The sequence below is a fragment of the Lucilia sericata genome, unplaced genomic scaffold (assembly GCF_015586225.1).
Source record: "Lucilia sericata isolate MDLA Ls3-8-SP2 unplaced genomic scaffold, ASM1558622v1 Contig000754F_arrow, whole genome shotgun sequence".
NCBI classification, from domain to species: Eukaryota; Metazoa; Arthropoda; class Insecta; order Diptera; family Calliphoridae; genus Lucilia; species Lucilia sericata.
In genome coordinates, this window is record NW_023994751.1 from 210001 (window position 1) to 226923 (window position 16923).

Here is a 16923-nt window from a genome sequence, read left to right on the forward strand (position 1 = left end):
GGCTCTGAGTCTTTTCGGTTTAGGACTATACATACAATTTACCACATCGACTTTGAAATTGGAATATAATTGGTTGCCTTTAGTTATCATGACATTTATCATATTAATATCCAGTATAGGGGTAACAGGCCTAGTATTCACTATAATAGTGGAAATTTTACCCGCCAAGGTAAGATTTTGGATTCAGTTACCACTTTTACCTATTTGACTTTTTAACTCTCGTTCAATTTCTTTTCTAGATTCGCGCCCCTGCTATATCTATGTCTATGGCCTGCATGAGTTTTATGGTTTTCGTTGCCTTGAAAATATTTCCACTTTTATTGGAAAAATATGGTCTAGCCATAGTTTTATTCTGCTGTGGTAGTGTTTCCATTATTGGTTGGGTTTATATGTTGCTCTTTTTAAAGGAAACTAAAGGTAAAACCTTGGATAAGTGAAGAAGACTGCTGCAGAATTTCGAATACTATTTTATAATATTAGGAATAGTTTTAAGCTGATTTATATTATCTGTATATATATGAAATTTTTATTTTTTTTACATAGACTGAATTAATTAAACAGGAACGATATTTTATATAAATTATTCGGCATTTAAATATTTAGAAAAATGTTAGAAAAGGTATCACCCTAATGTATACAAATTCATAATCGTTATTGTTTATCATATTTTAGGCCTGTTTATTTATCTTAGGCCTTTATTAATCTACGAAATTTAAATCTAAATAATTTAAAACATGCATCAAACACAATTTTCTCAGATAATGCAGTGCTAATAATGTTATCGCACAGTGGGACGATAGCTGAGAAAATGTATAAGAAAAAATGTTTGCGTAGTAGCGACTCTCAAAGGCTGCTGTCATTATAAAATAAGCGATATTTTTTACCGACTATATACAAGATTATAGCCGATACTATATCCAGACTATGGAAAATACTATAATCCAGACTACAGATAAGACAAGACTATAGTCAAGAGAATAAACAAAACAATAGACAAGATTATAGTCCCGACTATAGTCCAGACAATAAAAAAAAAACCCCAGTCAATACTATAGGCAAGACTGTAGTCAAAACTATAGACAAAACTGTAGTCCATACTAAAGAAAAGACCGTAGTCCAGACTATAGTCAATATTATAAACAAGACTATAGACAAGACAATAGTGCATACTATTGAAAAGACTATAGACAAGACTGTGGACCAGACTATAGACAAAACTATAGTCAAGATTATAAACGATACTATAGACAAGACTAAAGACCAGACAATAGACAACACTATAGACCAGACTATAGATAAGACTATAGTCAACATTATAAACGAGACTATAAACATGACTACAGTTTTGACTATAGGCAAGAATGTAATCAAGACTATGGAAAAGACTGCAATGCAGATTATGGACCAGACTGTAGTCCAGACCATAGACAAGACTATAGCCAAGATTACAAACAAGAGAATAGCCAATACTATAGACTATACTATAGTCCAGAACATAGACAAGACAATAGTACAGACTATAGACAAGACTATAGTCAAGATTATAAACACGACTATAGACAAGACTGTAGTACAGACTATAAATACGACTACAGTCAAGACTATAGACTAGACTATAGTCAAGATTAAAAAGGAGACTTTAGAAAAGACTATGGACCACAGCCATTACTATAGACATGAATGTATTCAAGACTATGGAAAAGACTATAGTCCAGACCATAGACAAGACTATAGTCCAGACTATAGACAAGTCTATAGCCAAGATTACAAAAATAAAAAAGAGAATAGGCAAGACTATAGTCCAGTCTATAGACTAGGCTATAGTGCAGAACATAGAAAGGACTATAGTCCAGAACATAGGCAAGACTATAGTCCAGACTATAGACAGGACTATATTCAAGATTATAAACAAGAATGTAGTCCAGACTATAGACAAGAATGTAGGTCAGACTATAGTCCAGACTATAGAAGGGATAACAGTCAAGACTATAGACAAAACTATAGTCAAGATTATAAGCAATATAATAGGCAAGACTATAATCCTGACTATAGATAAGACTGTAATCCAGACTATAGTCAAGATTATAAACAAGACTCTAGACAAGACTAGAGTCCCGACTATAGTTCAGACTATGGACAAGACAATAGACAAACCTACTGTCAAGATTATAAGCAAGACCACGGTGAAGACTATAGGCAAGTCTATAGTCAAGACTATAAACAAGCCTATAGACAACACTATAATTCAGACTATAGACAAGACAATAGTCCAGACTATATACAAGACTATAGACAAGACTACAGTCAAAACTATAGTTCAGATTATAGGCAAGACCATAGTCTAAACTACAGACAAGACTATAAACGAAAAAACTAACAACTCTAAAAAAAGACTACAGACTTATATAAACAAGACTATAGTCCGGACAAATGTTATTTTATGTTTAATACAGACAAGACTACAGTCAAAACTATAAATAAAGGTATAGTTCAGATTATAGGTAATTCTGTAGTCAAAACTAGTCCAGACTATAGCCAAGACTATAGTCCTAAAAAAAGACTAAGGACTTATATAAACAAGACTATAAGTCCGGACCAATGTTATTTTATATTTAATCAACAAAAATCGCATCTTAACATTTACCCCACTGTACTCTGCGAGATAAATCTTCAAGTCTAAAGGCAGACAACTAAAGATTAGTTTCTTGTAAATAATAAATGTTTTATCAAACTTTTCATTCTTTATCTTATTTTGGGAAACATTTCATTTCTTCATTCAATTTTATTGTCTCAATGTATACGGTTTCTAATTTTAAAAAATAAAAAAAATTGTCTAAAATATGTTTTCAAATGATCGAGATATAACTAAACGGCATAACAGTTCTGTGCTAAATCGAAAATATCGAAATCAATTATTGGCTACCATAGCGGGTAGGTTTAAGGCAAAACTTTATGGAGAATATTTAAATCTTAAATATGTATCTTTGCAGTTCAAATTTTAACATTTGCCCATGGCATAGCAATTGGTTGGACCTCACCGACACTGCTTAAGTTGCAGTCCCATGATTCACCCACAAATTTTGTAGTGTCGGTAGAGCAGGCTTCCTGGATTGGTTCACTATTCGGTTTGGGTTCACTGGTAGGAAATTTATTTGGTTTCCTTTTAAATCGTATAGGAAGAAAATGGTGCTTGTATTTAATGGCATTGCCCTATATAGTAAGTACAAATTTTTCAACTGATATTATGATATTATTAATTTATAATTTTCTACAGATTGCCTGGATTTTAATATTTTTTTCGAAAACTTATTTTTATCTGTATTTGGCTAGATTTCTTATAGGAGTAACTGGTGGTGGTATATTCCTAGTTATACCGATTTTCATTAGTGAAATAGCGGATGCAAGGTAAATGGATCATCTACTTTTATGAAAAGATTGCAAATAGTGTAAAATGTTATTTTTTTCCTTATTCCTTTAAATATTCTAGTTTACGTGGAACTCTATCATCATTGTTAATGTTATTCTTAAGTTTTGGCATTATGGTGGGCTTTGTATTCTCATCACTTCTGGATTATTATCTAAATTCTTGTATCATAATTACCTTTCCCATTTTGTATTTACTGGCCTTAACAAAATTTCCCGAAACCCCACAATTTCTATTAAGAAAACGAAAATTGAAAAAGCTCATGAAGCTTTTAAGTTTTATAAAAATTTAGCAAGGCACAAGAATATTGAGGCAACTAAAGTCGAGCAACAGGAACTTAATGTGGATGGCGAATTTCAGGAACTTAAGTTAAATATTTTATCAAATAATATCGAGGAAAAAGTATCATTTAAGGATTTTGGTAAGTCTAAAATTGATCAGATTCATTGCAATACATTGATATCCTTTACTTTAATATAGTCAGTGTTGAGGCCTTAAAAACATTTTTTACCGCTTTTATGCTGCTGGTCCTAAGTCAATTTTCTGGCTGTTTGGCTTTTCTATTCTATATGTCGGATATATTTGCTCATGCTGGTACCGATATTCATCCCAATACCTGTACCATTCTTACGGGTATAGCACAGATTATAGGAGCTTTTTCCACCGTCATATTGGTAGATCGTTTTGGTCGTAAACCCTTAATGTTGGTATCATCGGGTGGCATGGCTGTGGGACTTTTGGCTTTTGGTTTCTATATACAATTTACCACAGCAGAGCTGAAGTTGACATATAATTGGTTCCCCATTGTTATCATGACATTTGTAATATTATTGGTCAATGTAGCAGTGACTGGTCTATTAATAGTGGAAATTTTTCCCGCTAAGGTAGGCCAATTAACTAATTTATTTTACTGAATCGATTTGTTATAAAGTTGTTTTATTTTTAGATACGTGCACCTGCCACAACTGTATGCTGTTTTGCCACTAGTTTAATGATATTTGCAGCCTTGAAAATATTTCCTCTTTTACTGCAAAATTATGGCCTAGCCACCCTGTTATACTTCTGTGGTGGTGTTTCGGTTATTGGTGGACTATATATCTTACTATTTCTAAAAGAAACTAAAGGAACATCTATGGATAGATGAAATAATATGGAGAGATGATTTCAATAGACTAAAGTATAAGCATGTTGCTTTTTAACATATTTTAGACTTAGCTTATCTCTATTTTTTTATTAAACTAAATACATTGTATCTAAAGATAAATAAAATTAATCTTATCTTTAGATGATAATAATCAAGTACTAATATGGGATAAAAAATCGTTTAAACATAAACGGATTTTTATGCTGCCATTAAATTTTAATACTAGAAAATAAAATTGAAAGTGAAAATCTAGTTATAACCGACTCAAATCTAAATTTCTAATAATAATTACTTGCTTTTATTATACCCTACACCACTATCGTTATATACGTTTGTGCTGATGTTTGTAACGCATAAAAATATTGGTCCTACACCTATCTTAAGGTATACCGATCGACTCAGAATTACTTTCTAAGTCGATTGAGATATGTCAGTCTGTCCGTCTATCCGGCTGGCTGGCTGTCCATGTAAACCTTGTGCTACAGGCCACAATTTTCAAGATATTTGGATAAAATTTGGACCATACGACACAAGGACGATGCCTATTGAAAATGGTTGAAATCACCTAGCCCCCATACAATCTGACCTTCTGATTTTGGGGTTTTTAACTCATAACAATGTCAAATATTCTACTATCTCATCAAAATTTGGCACAACTAAGCACAACTTATATAGAGGTAGATAGTAGTAGGGGACTTTGTATGGGGGCTAGGGTCAAATCGTGACGAAAATTGACAGTGTTATTTAGGATTAAATCAAACTTAGTTGTGCCAATTTTTTGGAAGACATTAGTATATTTGACGTAGTTATGAGCTAAAAGGCCCAAATCGGAAAGTCCGGTTATATGAGGGCTAGGGCAAAACTTGGGTCGATCCTTATAAAATTTATTGTCAGGATTTATGTTCATATAGAACTTATTTGTGCCAAATTTCATCGTGATACTAGTGCTTATAAGGGAATTGTGTACATTCAAGTCATTTTCTGAAAGGGGCTTTGTATGGGGGCTAGGGTCAAACAATGCCCGATCCTTGAGGTCAAAAGCCCTATTCGGAGGGTCCGTATGGGGGTTGTATGGAGGCTAGGTGATATAAAAGACCGATTTCAACCATTTTCGATAGCGTTCGTCCTTGGGCCAAAGGAAGAGCACGTTCCAAATTTCATCAAATTATCTCAAAATTTGCGACACACAGACAGACGGACAGACAGACAGACGGACTTAGCTTAATCCACTCAGGAAGTAATTTTGAAACGGTTGGTATACTTTAAAGTAGGCGTAGGACCAATATTTTTGGGTGTTACAAACATCAGCACAAAGGCATAATACCCTTCCCACTATAGTGGTGTAGGGTATAAAAATAGATTACGATTTTAGTTATTAGAGGTTTATGAATACGAATTTTGTAAATTTTGCCTATAAATGTTTAATAAAGCTGAAATATAATTGTATGAATACTACTGTAAATGCTTTATCAACATTTTCGTTTTCTTATCTAATTTATCTATTCATTCAACTTGTTTGTCTCAATGTTAATAGATTACAATATTTAAAATATTTTAATTTTGTCTAAAAAATGTTTTCAAGTGATCAAGATATAGCTAAACAGCATTGCAGTTCTGTACTGAAGCGAAAATATCGAAATCAGTTATTAGCTGCTATATCAGGTGAGTCAAAGGTAAAATAATTCAGGCGTAAAAATTGCTAAAATCTGAACTAACTCTACAGTTCAAATTTTAACATTTTCTCATGGCATCACAATTGGCTGGACCTCACCGACACTGCTTAAGTTGCAGTCGGACGATTCACCCACTGATTTCGTAGTATCAGTAGAGCAGGCTTCCTGGATTGGTTCACTATTCGGTTTGGGCGCATTAGTAGGCAATTTATTTGGTTTCATTTTAAATCGCATAGGACGAAAATGGTGTTTGTATTTAATGGCGTTGCCCTATATAGTAAGTAAAAAGGTTTAAAACTTGTGATAAACATATTTATTAATAGAATTGTTTTACAATTTTCTATAGATGGCCTGGATTTTAATATTTTTCTCGAAAACTTATATATATCTCTATGTGGCTAGATTTCTTTTGGGCATAATTGATGGTGGACTCTTTCTGGTGATACCCATTTTCATTAGTGAAATTGCTGATACAAGGTAAATAATTTTTGTTTTTTAAACCTTTCCCTAAGAACTTAAGATTTTGTTTTTCTCTTAAAATTTTCAGTTTGCGTGGTACTCTATCATCATTGTTAATGTTATTCTTTAGTTTTGGCATTATGACGGGCTATGTGCTTTCATCGCATCTGGATTATTATCTAAATTCTTGCATCATAATTACCTTTCCCATTTTGTATTTAGTGGCCTTAACAAAATTTCCCGAAACCCCACAATTTCTATTAAGAAAACAACAAGAAGATAAAGCTCTTGAAGCTTTTAAATTTTATAAAAATACAAAAATGCCCAAGAATATTAAGGCGAACGAGAGCGAGCAAAAAGTACTCAATACAGATGGCGAATTTCAGGAACTCAAGCTAAATATGTTATCAAGTAATATCCAAGAAAAATTATCATTTAAGGATTTTTGTAAGTCTAAAATTGTTTTCCTATTCTACTATATAATTATAGCTTTTCATTATCTTTCTATTCCAGTCAATTGTACTGCCTTAAAATCATTTTTTACCGCTTTTATGTTGCTGGCCCTAAGTCAATTTTCTGGCAGTTTGGCTTTTCTCTTCTATATGTCGGATATATTTGCTCATGCTGGTACCGATATTCATCCCAATACCTGCACCATACTTGTTGGTATAGCACAAATTTTGGGAGCTTCTTTCACCGTTATATTAGTAGATCGTTTTGGTCGTAAACCCTTAATGTTGGTATCATCGAACGGTATGGCTTTGGGCCTGTTTTGTTTCGGTTTCTATATACAATTTACCTCTGCTGAATTGAAGCTACATTATAATTGGTTTCCTATTGTTATCATGACGTTTATAATTTTAATAGTCAATGTTGCGGTAACTGGTCTATTATTGGTGGAAATTTTCCCCGCTAAGGTAGACATATTAATAAGATTATTATTCGTTATTAATTTGATCATATTTTGATTTTCAGATACGTGCCCCTGCCGCCACTGTGTGTTCGTTTATATCTAGCTTATTGATTTTTACAGTCTTGAAAATATTTCCTCTTATCCTGCAAAATTATGGTCTTGCCACCCTGTTATACTGCTGTGGCAGTGTTTCGGTTATTGGTGGATTGTATGTCTTATTGTTTTTAAAAGAAACTAAAGGAAAATCCATGGATAAGTGAAAAAAGCTGAAGATTTTGTAAACAAATTTCTTTGAAAAATAAAAAATAGATCCACACTTTAGATCTATTAATTTACCTGTAAGAGGTGTTATATGAAGTGTAGGGTCAGTTATGATCCGCATAAAATTGGAAGAGGAATCAATAATAATATATAACACTTATTTGTTACGAATTTCATCGTTGTACTCGTATTTTTAATTCACTCATGAGCGTTAAAATAATTTTCTGAATAGACCTTATATGGGGGCTAGCGTCAACTTGTTTCATCGATATAATGTTATTTTTACAACAGTTATAGCTGTTTTCCGGGGTTTCCTCGTATAGGGACCATGCTAAACCTTTGAACGATTATATCGATCTCTTTTCGTTCCGACTCTATCATGCTGTCGACAGATGGACAGACAGATTCGTTTTTAGAATTTAATAAGGACCCAGTATATATACTATTTAAACACAAATTTTTAACAAGATCGGTCTACCGCTCTTTGAGTGACAGTGGGTCAAACACATGTTTGGCAAAAATCTCAAACTTTGACCCTCTGTAACTCAGAAAGTTGTTGACCTAACAATGGTGCATATTTTCAGTTAAAAGTTATAATTATAATTACCCCAATAAAAAAAGGTATTTATCCAGTATTTAACTACGATTTCCCCAAAATATAATAAATATTGGGTAGAATCCCATCTGTACCTAGTTATCGGTGAACAGAAAACTTTTATCTCCCTCTCAATATGCCCATGCCGAACACAAATCTTTTTACACTCTCTAATTGGATACCTAGAGAAATCATTAAAATTCGGTGAGTACACATTACCGACCTTTTTTGGCATAGAAGAAGCCTTTAATAACATAGTAGACCGACCAATCTACAAATGTGTTTATCAAAAACGTAACGATCTTAGGAATGTCTAATGGAGAAACATCTCAAGAGTGTGTTCACTCTTCACTCCTCTTTCCTCTTCTTCTCTACCTTGATAAAAAGCCCATCTTGGTGTTATTGCAATCCCTCTAGTCTCCCAGGACTATAAACTATTTGACATGAGGTAGATCTGACAAGGTCTTGTCCCGGTTATTTGAGTGGTAGCTTCCGGGTACCGGAGTGGTAGCTGTAGGTTTAACCCAAAGTCGCGGGACAAGAATATTGGTTAAAAGACTGATACAATGTAAAGTCTATAATTCGTGATAAGTTCGGTGCTGTTGCCTAGAGAACAGATATCCAGAGAGGAGTGATTGTGAGACTAAATGAGTTAGTATCAAGTGTATATGATACTGGATGCGATCTTCACCTATTCGTATACCTAGGGTGAGTGTGTCGTATATCGGATGATTGAGAAGCCATTCCATCTGCGTGGTTGTAAATAGAAAAGATGTTTTTGCATCCGGGAAATTAAACAACGGGGCATATAGCTCAAGTACTTCAGCAAAGTGCTTGTATAATAACCACAAAGGGGCGGTGGTGAGTCGTCTAATAAATTCACCTTGTAGTTGTAAAAGTACCACCCTCAAAATAAGGCCAACTTGGCTATAAAGTGTCGGCTCTTTAAACTATGTATATCCTTTGAAATATAAAACAATTGCCTTTGCAAATGACGTAGCAGATTCATCTGAATACAAATTCACAGAGACTCGACTACGCGCCCAAAACACTAAGTTCATGTAGGTTTGGAAGGATTAGAAGGGTTATACACCATAAAAAGGTGCATATCCATTCGAAGTCCATAAGGTCCATTGTGATTTCCTTCAAAGAGTGAAGATTCAAAGACTAGTGGCACAAGACTACAACAATACAAGAAAGAAGAAGGTAGGTAAAAAAGATGGATTAGTAGAGAAAGAAAATACAACCCACAAGATTTACCAAGTCATTACCTATAAAACCCAGTCAAAAAATTGACCTAGTATACTGTGAGTTCGCCATGGAATTTATTCCCTAAACATTTCAGCCTGAGATTCTGTATCCTACAGTGGCAAATAATTTGCTCGATCGTACTCACTTCCTCCTCATCTTCGCATAACCTGCAATAGTCCGATATATAACTGTCCCATTTACTGACAAAGATCCTAAAGATTCTTTCAGAATCCTTAGACTGTGTCTATCCAGCCCTATATGCATTATGGTACCCCCCATATCAAGTTTCGGCCATAGGGCCCTCGATATTTTGCAATCCACTCTACTATACCATGACTGGTTAATGATATCACGGATTCTTTCGAATATTGATCTATTATAGTGACAAATGGGTAGTTTTATCATTCATTCTCTATCATCCATATCAAGGTTCGAACATAATCTAGCCAGTTCGTTCGCAACCTCATAACAATCTCATTACAACCTCTACAATCTACAACCGGGCGCGAATGTACTGTGTGACAAGCGAATGCTCTGAGAGCAGCTTAACAGTCAACATAAATTGTCACAACCAACCCCAGATCAATATAATTCCGTATCATTTCCGTCGCTTTCCATATCGCTAGGATCTATGCTTAGAAGACAGGGAGTCTCAAGGACCCTTTTATGTTGATATCAGCGATATAGACAGCGACACCCGTGCCGGTATCCATCCTGGACACGTCAGGGTAAATTGCACACCCAGAAAACAGTCTATCGGATACAAGCCAATCATTCTGAGGCTTGATCGTCTCAATGCCCATGTTAGGCACTGTAATTGACTCGGCCATTGGATATTTCATCACAATGGTGTCTACATGAGTCTTCGTGCTAGCTTTACTCTTACTTCTTTTAACTGAACCGATTTTCTTGAAATTTTCACAGTATATTCCTGTATGTCTGGAAGAAGTTATAAACTACTTTTTATTTCAAGTAGGAGAGGAGCCACGCCAATATTAAGGAAATATTAAATCAGTTTATTTAAGATAATATAACAGTTGGAGTCCTCAAATTTTATCGGAGCCACTTTAGTGTCAATATGATTATTTATGACAAAGAGTAAGCGGATTAGAAACAGGGGCGTGGCACTTCCCATATAAAGTAAATACAAAACTTCGTTTATCTTGGAAACTAATTTTTCACGAGGAACATTATTATTCATCTGAACATTTTGGAGAAAAAAAGGGCGGACTTTCATCTGCAGGGGGGCTTGGAACCCCCATATATCTGAGAAACTATTCGAGCTAGAATCTTTAAATTTTACATGAATTTAATGAGAATAACGGGCGGACTTTCTATGGGGGGCTTGGCACCTCCCGTATATCTGGGAAACTATTAGATTATTAAAATTTTTCATAAATACTTAACATTAAAATTTAAATTAACGTTCGGAAAAATTGGCGATAATTGACGCAATAATTTGCGTGTCATCTCCCATATGTAACAAATTGTATATCTGGAAAACTATTGCAGTTAGAATCTCTAAAACCGGGTTTTTATTATATTGCTTTTAGGGTAGCAAAGCACACTGGATATAGCTAGTTATTTTATACTTAATTTCCATTAGGGTAGTGAAGCTCCCTGGATTCTTTAAAAAAAATATTATCTTATTAACTTTAAGAAACAAGGAACTTACAAGAATCCACTGTTAGATTACTTTAAGGACTTAATTTTCTGATTAACCACGATTAAGTTATTAAACAAGATATATTTTAATAATATTACAACAACACCAAAAAGTTAATAACTTTAAGTTTGCAACATTATCAATTGAAAATAATTGTGGGAACATTAAAATAACTACTTCATACTGCCACTTACACTGCACTTAAAAAGGTAAACAACACAAAAATTGTTTTGAGAAAATTAAATTACAATTTCAATTAAATTCTTATTGTTATTTTTGTAAAGAAAAAACTTATTTTGTTTATCTCGAAAATGAGTTGTTTGACATGTTGAACATGTTTTTCACAACTCAATAATTTTGTTAGAGCCACAACGTAATAGTTTGTGTGGGGGGCAAACGATTATGATGGGGTGAGTGCTGGGGATCAGTTAGATAAAGTATGTGAGTACTTGCCAAGGCGTTGAAAATATTGTACTAGTACATGTTTTATATTTTAATTTATGCATATTTAATCTAATTTTTTTATAGCTTTTAGAAGGTGTGTTATATTTTTTGGGACTAACAACAATTTTAAGATTTAGATTATAATGATGCTACTAATACTAGATCAGAGATAACGTGCACGTACCTCAAACTAATAATTGTTGCAAAGGAAGTTTTCATTTGTTTTTCAATAAAAAAATTAATTTTATTTTAATGTTTTCGTCATTATACCAACAATTTAAATGTTGTTTTTTATCTAATCTGAAGTAATTCTTATTTAAAACATAAAAGTAATAAAGATTTATTAAAAGTAAAATTAATTAAATAAAAATATATATATATGAAGTGTCACTGTCAAGTGCGAATAAATTGAGAAATTTCGCATCAGTCAACGATTAATTGTGGATGTTGACGGTTCCGAAATTGTAAGCGGTTAGAAATTTTTAGCATAAAATATGGTTTCAAGTCAACAAGATGTTATTGCACAGCGCAGTAGTTCGGTGCTGAATCATAGATATCGATATCAGTTATTGGCTGCCATAACAAGTGAGTCATACGGGACTACATATGGGAATAATGGAAACGGGATCATGATCACCAAAAGTTTTAAACGAATAATCAAAAAAATATATAATTTTCAAACTTTGCCGTCGGATTTTTAAAAAGTTTTACCGATATTTCCTATCTATATAAGTCGAAATTCCTAAAAAAAAGCGAACCAAAAGTAAAACAACTACTAAAACTTTTATCTCTCTCCCTCACCCGCCAACTCTCTTTAGTTCAAATGTTAACCTTTGCCCATGGCATCGCCACTGGTTGGATCTCACCTACTCTACACATTTTACAATCGGAAAATTCACCCACAAATTTTGTAGTGTCCGTTGAGCAGGCCTCTTGGATTGGTTCACTATTCGGTTTGGGCTCTTTATCGGGGAATATAATATTTGGTTTGCTCTTAAATCGTATTGGACGAAAATGGTGCATGTATTTAATTGCTTTGCCATTTGTGGTGAGTTGTAATGTTCAGAAGATCTTTAAATTCGAAAACTATAAATTAATTCGAAACCATTTTGTATAATATATAGAGTGCCTGGATCTTAATATACTTCTCCAAAACATATATTTATCTATATGTGGCTAGATTTTTAAGTGGCATGACGGGTGGTGGTAATTATGTCGTTGTACCGATATTCATTAGTGAAATTGCTGATCCCAGGTAAGTAAGAGAATATTTACGAATACTATATTTCGTATACTCTGGCTTCGCTACATAATTGATAAATGGGCTATTTGTAATCCATGGACTTTATATCACTGAGAACATGAACACTATGCCACTGACAATTTTTACTTGAAACAAAGACCGATTTGTTGTTTTGTAAATGATAACTCGATATAGAATTTCGGAAAATACCCTATATAAAATTTTACCACAGTCAGTTATGCGGTCAATTATGGACTCTCACATATTTAGTTATTTACTTTAAACGTATTGAATTGCAAAATCGACATTATTTTAAAATCTCTGGTATTTAGATATGACTTGTGGAAAGGCCCTTTTTCGAGGATCAGTTATGAATTAATATCTATAGATAGTGATTGAACTAGTTTTCCTCCAATGACAAATCGTTTATATACGATTTTTATTCCAATACGAAGATATTCAAGTGATTTCCTGATGGCAAACGGATTTTCGAAAGGAGGCTTAAATTAGGATTGGTCCATCATTAAGTTATTAAGGTTTATATGTAAAAAACTTATTTATTCTCAATTTCATCGCAAGATGAGGTTACACTTTAATTATATACATAAAAGTAATTTTCTGAGGGCACCTGGTAACTGGGTACTTGAAACTTGCTTTTGTGCTACTTTAAGAGAAGTCAAAGGGAGTAAAGAACAATTTATATGGATACTATTGTGATGCAATTAAGAGAAATAATTTCCGAACCAGTTGCAGTGCCTAATGTGTTGGCAGATAACCTCAAGGCTAGAAGCGCAAACCGAATGTCCCTCTAATGGCAAGACAGTTAGTAGTTAGTTAGATTAGTTAGATTATTAGTTAGTTAGTTTAGTTAGTTAGTTAGTTAGTTAGCGTTAGTTAGTTAGTTTAGTTCGTTAGTTAGTTAGTTTAGTTTAGTTAGTTAGTTAGTTAGTTAGTTAGGTAGTTAGTTCGTTAGTAGTTTAGTTCGTTCGTTAGTTTCGTTAGTTCTTCGTTATTTCGTTCGTTCGTTGCGTTCGTTCGTTCGTTCGTTCGTTCGTTCGTTCGTTCGTTCGTTCGTTCTTCTTCGTTCTTCGTTCGTTCGTTCGTCTCGTTCGTTCGTTCGTTCGTTCGTTCGTTCGTTCTTAGTTCGTTCGTTCGTTCGTTCGTTTTCGTTCGTTCGTTTCGTTCGTTCGTTCGTTAGTTCGTTCGTTCGTTCGTTCGTTGTTCGTTCGTTCGTTCGTTCGTTCGTTCGTTCGTTCGTTCGTTCGTTCGTTCGTTCGTTCGTTCGTTCGTTTCGTTCGTTCGTTCGTTCGTTCGTTCGTTCGTTCGTTCGTTCGTTCGTTCGTTCGTTCGTTCGTTCGTTCTTCGTTCGTTCGTTCGTTCGTTTCGTTCGTTCGTTCGTTCGTTCGTTCGTTCGTTCGTTCGTTCGTTCGTTCGTTCGTTCGTTCGTTCGTTCGTTCGTTCGTTCGTTCGTTCGTTCGTTCGTTCGTTCGTTCGTTCGTTCGTTCGTTCGTTCGTTCGTTCGTTCGTTCGTTCGTTCGTTCGTTCGTTCGTTCGTTCGTTCGTTCGTTCGTTCGTTCGTTCGTTCGTTCGTTCGTTCGTTCGTTCGTCGTTCGTTCGTTCGTTCGTTCGTTCGTTCGTTCGTTCGTTCGTTCGTTCGTTCGTTCGTTCGTTCGTTCGTTCGTTCGTTCGTTCGTTCGTTCGTTCGTTCGTTCGTTCGTTCGTTCGTTCGTTCGTTCGTTCGTTTCGTTCGTTCGTTCGTTCGTTCGTTCGTTCGTTCGTTCGTTCGTTCGTTCGTTTCGTTCGTTCGTTCGTTCGTTCGTTCGTTCGTTCGTTCCTTCCTTCGTTGTGGCGTGCTCCCTCGCACCCTTCTTTTCCCGCACCTTCCGCCCTCTCCTTTTGCCGGCCCCACGTGCCCCCCTCTTTACCCTCCCCTTTTGTTCTTAATCTGAGAACCCTTGCTTTAGGATATTTTTTTTTAATTTATTTACCCGCTGAAAAAAAGTTCATTAATAGAATAATAATGCCCAAGGAAACATCGGTAGCGGCCACATATACATGGAAATGTGTCCCTAATTATTACATTAGTCACCTTAAATTAAATTAAAATTCTTAAAACTAATAAATACAACAAGATAAACTTACTGAAAACATTATTTTACCACTTAGCAACTAAATAAATACTTTCATTTTTTTCTAGAACACTTCTTATCTAGTTGATGAAAACTGTGTTACTCAAACTCCTCTCATTTATTTATATTTCTAGTATACGTGGGGCCTTATCATCAATGGCAATGTTATTTTTAAGTTTGGCATTATGACGGGTTTTGTGTTTTCGTCACACTTAGATTATTATCTAAATCCCTGTATTATTCTCATATTCCCTGCCATATATTTAATAGCTGTCACACAGTTTCCGGAAACACCACAATTTTTACTGAGAAAACAAAAAATAGATAAGGCGCGTGAATCTTTTAAGTTCTATAAGAATATACCCAAACAGCAGAATATTGAGGCGACTACCGCCAAACAGCAGGAGGTGGAGGAAAATTCTGAATTTGAGATACTTAAGCGCAATGTTTTATCGAGCAATGGCCAAACACAGAAATTGGAATTTAAAGATTTTGGTAAGTTTTTAGACTTAATTATTCTAGAATAGAATTTTTATTGATTATTACTATTACAGTATGCAAAGATTCCTTAAAGGCCTTTTTTACGGCCTTTATGTTAATGGCCTTAAATCAATTTTCGGGCTCCTTTGCTTTCTTCAACTATATGTCGGATATCTTTGCCCAAACCGGTACCGATATTCATCCCAATACCTGTACTATTGTCATGGGCGTGGCTCAAATAACGGGCACCTGTTTCACCATGATATTAGTAGATCGTTTTGGTCGTAAAATGTTAATGCTGGTGTCATCGGGTGGCATGGCTGTGGGTCTTATAGGTTTCGGTTTTTATATTAAATTCACTTCTGCCGAGCTGAAGCTGCAATACAATTGGTTACCTTTGGTTATTATGATCGGTATTATTTTAATTGCCAGTATTGGTGTCATAGCTTTACTATTTACTGTTATCGTCGAAATTTTACCCACTAAGGTAGGTGATGCTTTTGATTTTATATTCTCAATGTGATGTTTCAAATATATATTTTATATTTTTCTTTTTTTTTCAGATACGTGCCCCTGCCACCTCTATGTGTATGGCCTCCATGAGTTGTATGGTTTTTGTGGCCTTGAAATTATTTCCTGTGATGATGCAAAATTATGGTTTAGCCACCGTTCTATTCTCCTGTGGAGGCGTTTGTGTTGTGGGTTGGTTTTATCTTTTATTCTGTCTGAATGAAACTAAAGGCAAATCTATGGATAAATAGGTTTTTTTTAAAGAGAAGAGAGACTTAATAAGAAGCTTTATTTATCGTTTAAACGAATATTTTTACTGTTATTCAAATAAAGACTTTTAAAATGTGTTTTTTATTATAGATATAGTTGTTTTTTTGAAAATTATCTGCATTTTAAAAAAATATACATACATATATAAAAACTTTACCACGCTCGCTTACAAATAGGGAGTTAAATAAGTCATTACCACGCTCACTTACAAATAACTAGTTGCTAACGCAAAGTGGCAAAAAAACTAAAATAACAATTTATATATCAGATTATGTCAGTTATTTTTAGACTAATACAGAAGGTATGGAGTAGGTAGTCGTTGAAAAGTAAATTGTTGAGTAAGTACAAGTCATTACCAATGTATTGCTGGATTAATATTTTATTTGTGCATTTTTATTAAATTATAAAAAATGTTCTACTACGCCATATGTTCTTATATGCACTTAATTATATCGTTCATA

The 16923-nt window shown here is 34.2% G+C and overlaps 4 protein-coding genes across 4 annotated transcripts in view; all 4 read left to right on the plus strand.

Annotated features, from left to right (window-relative positions):
• LOC119607818 (facilitated trehalose transporter Tret1-like) overlaps window positions 1–437 on the plus strand; it is a 1723-nt gene extending 1286 nt beyond the window's left edge. Inside the window, exons 5-6 of the mRNA XM_037961920.1 lie at window positions 1–169; window positions 240–437. The exon at window positions 1–169 is cut by the window's left edge and continues 244 nt beyond it. Of these exons, the coding sequence (XP_037817848.1) occupies window positions 1–169; window positions 240–437 (367 nt within the window). The remainder of the gene's footprint in view (window positions 170–239) is intronic.
• A 2358-nt stretch (window positions 438–2795) lies between these two features.
• Window positions 2796–4754, plus strand: LOC119607819 (facilitated trehalose transporter Tret1-like). The gene is made up of 7 exons (XM_037961923.1): window positions 2796–2931; window positions 2991–3217; window positions 3275–3405; window positions 3488–3699; window positions 3747–3845; window positions 3905–4308; window positions 4371–4754. The coding sequence occupies exons 1-7, from the start codon at window positions 2841–2843 to the stop codon at window positions 4566–4568; spliced, it is 1362 nt and encodes a 453-aa protein (XP_037817851.1). The 5' UTR covers window positions 2796–2840; the 3' UTR covers window positions 4569–4754.
• Window positions 4755–6033: 1279 nt separating this feature from the next.
• Window positions 6034–7933, plus strand: LOC119607827 (facilitated trehalose transporter Tret1-like). The gene is made up of 6 exons (XM_037961932.1): window positions 6034–6230; window positions 6292–6518; window positions 6588–6718; window positions 6789–7147; window positions 7214–7617; window positions 7676–7933. Exons 1-6 carry the CDS (start codon window positions 6140–6142, stop codon window positions 7871–7873), a joined length of 1410 nt encoding a protein of 469 aa, XP_037817860.1. The 5' UTR covers window positions 6034–6139; the 3' UTR covers window positions 7874–7933.
• Window positions 7934–12233: 4300 nt separating this feature from the next.
• On the plus strand, window positions 12234–16551 carry LOC119607826 (facilitated trehalose transporter Tret1-like). The gene is given in 7 exon segments (XM_037961931.1): window positions 12234–12415; window positions 12649–12878; window positions 12955–13085; window positions 15337–15377; window positions 15380–15697; window positions 15757–16169; window positions 16246–16551. Coding segments are annotated over 7 exon segments (1422 nt in total). The 5' UTR covers window positions 12234–12324; the 3' UTR covers window positions 16444–16551.
• The last annotated feature ends 372 nt before the right edge of the window (window positions 16552–16923 follow it).

Coding starts and splice junctions, on each gene's coding strand:
- LOC119607819 (XM_037961923.1), top strand. CDS start 2,841: ATGTTTTCAAATGATCGAGATATAACTAAACGGCATAACAGTTCTGTG. Junction 2,932..2,990: donor ATTATTGGCTACCATAGCGG/GTAGGTTTAAGG, acceptor GTATCTTTGCAG/TTCAAATTTTAACATTTGCC. Junction 3,846..3,904: donor AGTATCATTTAAGGATTTTG/GTAAGTCTAAAA, acceptor ACTTTAATATAG/TCAGTGTTGAGGCCTTAAAA.
- LOC119607827 (XM_037961932.1), top strand. CDS start 6,140: ATGTTTTCAAGTGATCAAGATATAGCTAAACAGCATTGCAGTTCTGTA. Junction 6,719..6,788: donor AGTGAAATTGCTGATACAAG/GTAAATAATTTT, acceptor TAAAATTTTCAG/TTTGCGTGGTACTCTATCAT. Junction 7,148..7,213: donor ATTATCATTTAAGGATTTTT/GTAAGTCTAAAA, acceptor TTTCTATTCCAG/TCAATTGTACTGCCTTAAAA.